Genomic DNA, 6,541 nt, shown 5'->3' on the forward strand with positions numbered 1-6,541 from the left:
TCCGGACTCTCTGCTCTGGGCTTGTCAGCGGATGGTGAATACTCGGTTAAATCAGGGCTCTTTTAGCCCAAGGCGCTTCCTCTGTCACTCTTGTTCCCTATATGAGTGGATTTGGTCGCTTTCGGTTCCTCCCAAGGTTAAGTTTTTTCTTTGGAAAGCTTGCAATGATCCCCACCAAAGATCGTCTTGACAGGAGTCACATCTTTGTCCCCAAGTTGTCCTTTTTGTAATCATCACTCTGAAACTATTATTCATCTCTGTTTCCTTTGTCCTTTTATGTTAGATACTTTTGCTAAGTTGCATGGGCCTATGCGTGGCCTGCTCTACCTTCTATTGACCAAGTCCAGACTTTTGGTTTTAGCCATCTCATCAACCATTGCTTTGCTAGTTTATCTGCTTCTGTGTTTAACCTTTTGGCAATTGGAGGTGGTTTATTTGGTTTTTTAGAAATCAAGTGTCTCTTCCTCCTCCTCCCCTCTTTCGGCAGCGGTTGTTATTCATCGCTTCTCTCAAGGGTGGTTGCGATCGGGGCTTGTTGATGGTGGCTCCCCTTCTCGTCCGGGGACTCGGTTGGTTAAAGTCCCCCGTTCGGGTGATGCTGTCATTTGGTCCCCCCCCTCTCCGGGTTGTGTTAAAATAAATTTTGATGGTTCGAAGCTGCGCAATGGCCAGGCTTCTTTTGGTTTTGTTATTCGTGATCATCTTGGTGAGGTTCAGGTTGCGGGAGCTAAGTCGTTAGTATGTCTTTGTCGATTCTGCAAGCTGAGGCCTGGGGTCTTCGGGAAGGTGTTCGTGCAGCTCTGGCTCTTGGTTTCTCTGTTATTATTATAGAAGGGGATAATCTTGCAGTCATCAATGCCCTCAAAAAGGCTTGGAATGTTCCCTGGGAGATCGCTAATATATTTTGATGTAGATGTGGAGCTGCGGCGATTCCAGAGTGTGCAAATTTTTCACATCTTTCGGAGGCTAATAGGCGGCGGATTTCTGGCCAACCGTGGTCACTACTCCTTCACTCGTGTACTCTTTTCCTCCGTATGATGTTGATTTCTCTCTTATCATCCGAAAGGATGTTTTAGGCTGGCCTCCTGATTAAGGAGGTCCGTCTAAGTTTTCTTTTCCTTATCAAAAAAAAAAAAAAAAAAAAAAGTCGGTACTCAATAATACAACTAATACGATAAGGAAGGTTTAGTTTTCTCGCAAATTTCTAACAGAAAACAAAAAGAAAGTTGACCAAAGTTTTCCAAAATAGAACTTTCAACTACTCTATAAAATTAGAAATGGACAAACTACAAGTAATAAATGTACATGTACGGTACTTTCGGAAGAATTTTCAACAAGATTTCTCTCATATGTTACCTTTCTCCTCTCTCCGTGACAGCCACCACCATTGCAGAACTGGGTTACACAACTTGTTATGTGAATTGTGAAGCAAAGTTTCCAACTTTTTCACCATAAAAAAGAAAGTTTGTTGATATGGGTAACTTATTAAGTTGCTTTGGAGGATCCACCACGTCTGATTTACCTCATGATATACTGACACCAACTTCTTCTTCAGGTGCTCTTTTTTCCCCTTTTTTTGGTGCTTTTTTGACCATTATAGCATTATCATGTTCTTTTCTGGGTGGAATTCTCATAATTAGTCATTAACCTTTGAGAAAATTATGGTTCAAAGGTTTTACATTTTGTGGGTGTGTGAACTTCTTGACAATTCTGTAGTTCATGGTCTTTTATTTTTTCTGGGTTTTTGTTCTTTGAATTAGTTTTTAGGACTATAATGTGTATTTCATTTCATACATACATAATTCATTTGCTTTAAAAAAGGTATCTTGATGACTTTTATGTTAAATTTACTAAAAAATGTGATTGTTTGATGTGGAATTGTGTTTGTTTGCATGTTCCAGGACTCTCTAGATTTACATCTGGAATAGGGATTTCAGAGAGCAGTAGTTCAGGAAATAGTGGGTTTTCCTTTGGAGATCATCTCAGTTCTGGGGATGTATTTCCTAGTGGAGAATTGTTGGAAAAACCCAATTTGAGGGTTTTTAGTTTTGGGGAGTTAAAGAATGCTACAAAGAATTTCAAGCCTGAAACTCTTCTGGGTGAAGGAGGGTTTGGGAGGGTGTACAAAGGTTGGATTGATGATGTATCTTCTAAAAGTGGGTTGAAGATTGCTGTTGCCATTAAAAAGTTGAATTCAGGGAGTATGCAGGGTTTTGAAGAATGGCAGGTAATCAATTGATTTCATAATCTAGCACTGAAATATGTTAGTAATTTTTTTTACCATATTTGGCAAAATTATCTGTGGTAAGTGGTAACCATGTACTATAGACATTTTTCCACAATAACCGTATTTCACAACTAGGAGATCATCATAGATAATCTTCTAAAGTGTATTTTTGAAGTTTAGGTTATCAATTATCGTGGCGAATTAGTGAGAATCATTTTAGAAAAAAGTGAAAAGTACAGGGGTTACACTATGAATATTCTTTATTGATCCAGAAAAAGGAAGATGTAAAAGCACAACACTGCATGTATTATCAATTACTGCATTTGGGTCCAAGATGTATTGTGTAGAGTTATATTGGCCTGGGCTATGCTCCCTTCGGGAAATAACTAGTGTTGTCGATGATGAATATTTGGACTCGCCATTGGGATTTTGCAGTGATAATGCTTCTTTATTTTGAAGTTTAATGAGAAATATTTACTTAATGATTGTGTTTAGCTAGAATTGGTCAGCTGGAGGAACTTTGTAGAGGGTTAAAAGTAAAAGTTGTAGTTGTGATAAGGACTTGCACCCAATAAAGAGGAAGAGAATTACCCCTTTGATAGTTGCTGATAATGGAGAGGCAGTTGGTGTTGTCACCTTCTTTTGTGACTTTAGTCTTCCATGCATACTGTGCTAGTTTGCTACTTGCTATGACCTGTTTTCTCAAGTTGCACATTGTAAATCAATTTTTTAGCATTTCTTGTTATTAATGATCGAAATTCAACAGTTTAGTCTTCAGTGGTTGAAAAAAAAATTAAAAAACCAGGATCTTGGCATTTTCATGGTGAAGGTGAAATATTGAAACTGTTGATCAGGGTTTACGTGCTTAAATCTTGCTAATGTCATTGCAAGTCATGCGAAAAGATTATGATAATGACCTTGCCCATTACAGCCAATAAGTTCTTTTTGAAGGACTAAAGAAACCAAGAGGTTGAGCTACCCTGATGCCAATTGTGACCAACTTTGTCATTAAAAAGAAAGAGATTAAAGTAGATTTATGATTGAAGTGTTACTTGTTACTCCTTAATTCTGATGGGATAAGCAAATCAAGTAATTAATTATCACATCAACAATTACCCTAGCTTGCATAAAGACATTCAATCGCACAGCTGAATCGTATATCTGAAATGTCCGTAAATTTTGTGACTTTGCTCATGTGTAATCTCTTTTCAGTATCTAGATATGTTAGAATCAAGATTCATAGTAGTAGTTGATCTATCTGATAATCTTGTCAGTGTATGTAGCTGTTGAAAATATATTTTCAGCAGGATCATAATTATGGTGTGTCTAGCTTTCTTCATATTAAATTTATCTGACAGGTATTCTTTCCTATTGGGTCATGTCTTATTTGCTGCTTCTTCTAAAAATTGCAGTCAGAGGTGAACTTCTTGGGAAGGCTGTCCCATCCCAACCTGGTTAAGTTGTTGGGGTATTGTTGGGAGGACAAGGAATTGCTACTTGTGTATGAATATTTACCGAAAGGAAGTTTGGAACACCATCTTTTCCGAAGTAAGTGTTTAAGTGATTGATTGTCAACATTATTGCCTTTTTACAGAAAATTAAATCTCTCTTTAAATTTATAGGGAATTCCTGTGTTGAACCACTAAGCTGGAACAAGCGGATGAGCATAGTTTTGGGAGTAGCTCGAGGCCTAGCTTTTTTGCATAGTTCAGACAATCAAGTGATATATAGAGATTTTAAAGCCTCAAATATACTTCTTGATGTGGTATAGTAAATGACTTACTGTTATCTTGTCCTCTGAAATTATTGTTTTTCGATGTTCAAGGAGTAGTAGGCAACCACTCTCTCCATTCTTCTTTTAACTGGTTCACTTGCTTTTCCATGGTCAAACTTTGAAAATTTGACTGCATATTTAACTAACATGGATAAACAAATATTATCACATGCAATTCTGTTTAATTCATTTCGATGTGTACAACTTCTTATAGTTCTCTTTAATTAGTAACTAAAGATATTGATGGTTTAAAACTTAAATGTATGCCGGGGACCGTGATAAACAATTGATATTATGGGAGTATTGGAATGGAAGATATCTACTTGTAACTATGAACCCATAGATCGTCTTTTATTAGAATGCACCTTTTTTTTTTCTGCTGATTATGAAAATGGGAAAGATTTTATATTAAACAATATGCAAACAGTGGCATGAATACACGATATTTTGAAAATATTGGAAAGGAATCTAACATGAAATGCAAAATCCTGTTGGAAGTGTTCAGCTGTTTTATTATAACAAAATGGTGATCTTTGTCGGGAATTTGCTTGTAATGTTCTATCAAGATTAATCTGTTCCCTTTTCACCCTGACTGCAGAATTATGATGCAAAGATATCAGATTTCGGTTTAGCTAAACTGGGGCCATCTGGTGGAAACTCTCATGTGACAACCAGAATCATGGGAACCTTCGGCTATGCTGCTCCAGAGTATGTTGCAACTGGTAATATTTCTAGGACTCGTGACAAAAGTTAAAGCAAATTTTATTTTTAAATGATGGCCTTCTTATTAGTCTATGATGACTTAAGAGTAAGTTTGTGTATAGACCTACCTAAAATCTACCATTGGGATCTATATTGGACGGGGGTGCTTTTGTTGGTAAAGAGGGCTCCCCTTAACACAGATCAAAGCATGGCTGCAATAGGGAGGAAAGGCCTAAGCCCCACCACTCTAGGAGATGCAACCACCAGGGTTTAAATTATGGTTTTGATGTCAACCACGAATTGGAAATATCATGTTATGAAGACTACTGTTTTTTGTGCATTAAGGTTCTGTTTTCTTGAACTTAAACTTATTTTGCTGAACCTGGCCCTTTCTTTTGCCGAAGTTAACTTATATTTGGTGACTGTAACATTATTTGCTGAACAGAACTTACATTTTCACTTAAACTTATTTTTAAAAGTCGAATTAAAGGAAAAATATTCTAATTGTTACCCAATGTTTCTCAGGTCACTTGTATATGAACAGTGATGTATATGGATTCGGAGTTGTGCTGCTTGAGATGCTAACTGGGTCACGAGCAGTTGATTTGAACCGCCCGAAAGGGCAGCAAAATCTTGTAGAATGGACGAGCCCTTATCTCTCTAACAAGAAAAAACTGAGAGGCATCATCGATCCAAGACTTGTGGGTCAATATTCACTCAAGGCAGCATTTGAGTTGGCACAAGTCACTTTAAAATGCCTCCGACCAGACCCAAGGACCCGGCCTGGCATGAAAGAGGTATTGGAAGTGATACAAAAAGTTGAATCGATCAAGGTGAAGAAAGAGAACAATATACAGTCTGATAATATTCGTAGATCTCCATACCATCCAAAGTACCATGGCCAAAGGACAAGCATGGAATCTTAGTCACCCAAGCAGCAGTGAAACTGCAAAATATTTTCTAAGACAGAGGTTTGCTCATGAAATTTCCGAAAATGTACATGACTGTGATCTATTGCTTCAGATTGATTTGCTTAGCATGTCAGCAATTTTTGTCGCCGATGTTTGTTGTAAAATCATGTTGTAAGAAACCAGAAAGTGTTTGGTTTACTGCATATAAGGGTAATGTATTTTAAGTAGTCAGTTGCCCTGCTTTCTTGATAATTTGCTAGTAGTTTTTCTTGTGTATTTTGTGGTACTTCAATTCAGCTTACTCATTTGTCAATTGACTTGAGGATGAGGATATAATTCCAGAAGCTCATATCTATATGTTATTGTGCTGTCATAAAACAGAGTAAATTAGTGCATGTATTAACAGAAAACAGAGTAAATTGGTTGAGGAAGCTTTTTATTTCCATATAAATAGCATGACAAAGAAGAAACTAAAGGGTAACTCAGAGTTTGTTACTACATGTTTGATACATGTGTTTGCTTGCAAAAGTTTACTCCGTGCCAACAATAGTCCCGTATTAGTAAAAAATATATAAAATAATCGTAATTTGAAAGTACACATTAGTAAGAATTTAACACGATTTCACATGACTTTATTTTCTTTATGGTAATTTATGGTTGAATTATTATCTATGCGATCAAGGCATATTGTTCCTCTTTGTAAACGATAATATGGGACTGTCAAAGGTAGTAAATTTTTAATGCTACAGTCTGAAGTATTGAGTGGTTGTTTGGTTGTTTGGCTGTTTGGCTGTTTAGCTGATGCTTGTATATACATAACGTGTCGTTTTGAAAGAGCATGATATGTATTATTAAGGGTGTTGGTTGGGGCAACCTTATTATTTACGTAAAGATGATTGATACATAAATATGTAGGACATACTGCGG

General features: G+C 36.8%; 1 protein-coding gene across 1 annotated transcript; it reads left to right on the plus strand.

Annotated features, from left to right (window-relative positions):
* The first annotated feature begins 1,270 nt into the window (after positions 1 to 1,270).
* LOC104895211 (probable serine/threonine-protein kinase PIX13) lies at positions 1,271 to 5,976 on the plus strand. Its single transcript, XM_010681657.4, has 6 exons — positions 1,271 to 1,555; positions 1,902 to 2,227; positions 3,640 to 3,775; positions 3,850 to 3,992; positions 4,600 to 4,723; positions 5,229 to 5,976. The coding sequence occupies exons 1-6, from the start codon at positions 1,474 to 1,476 to the stop codon at positions 5,627 to 5,629; spliced, it is 1,212 nt and encodes a 403-aa protein (XP_010679959.2). The 5' UTR covers positions 1,271 to 1,473; the 3' UTR covers positions 5,630 to 5,976.
* Positions 5,977 to 6,541: the final 565 nt, after the last annotated feature.

Source organism: Beta vulgaris, chromosome 6 (genome assembly GCF_026745355.1).
Source record: "Beta vulgaris subsp. vulgaris cultivar EL10 chromosome 6, EL10.2, whole genome shotgun sequence".
NCBI classification, from domain to species: domain Eukaryota; kingdom Viridiplantae; phylum Streptophyta; class Magnoliopsida; order Caryophyllales; family Amaranthaceae; genus Beta; species Beta vulgaris.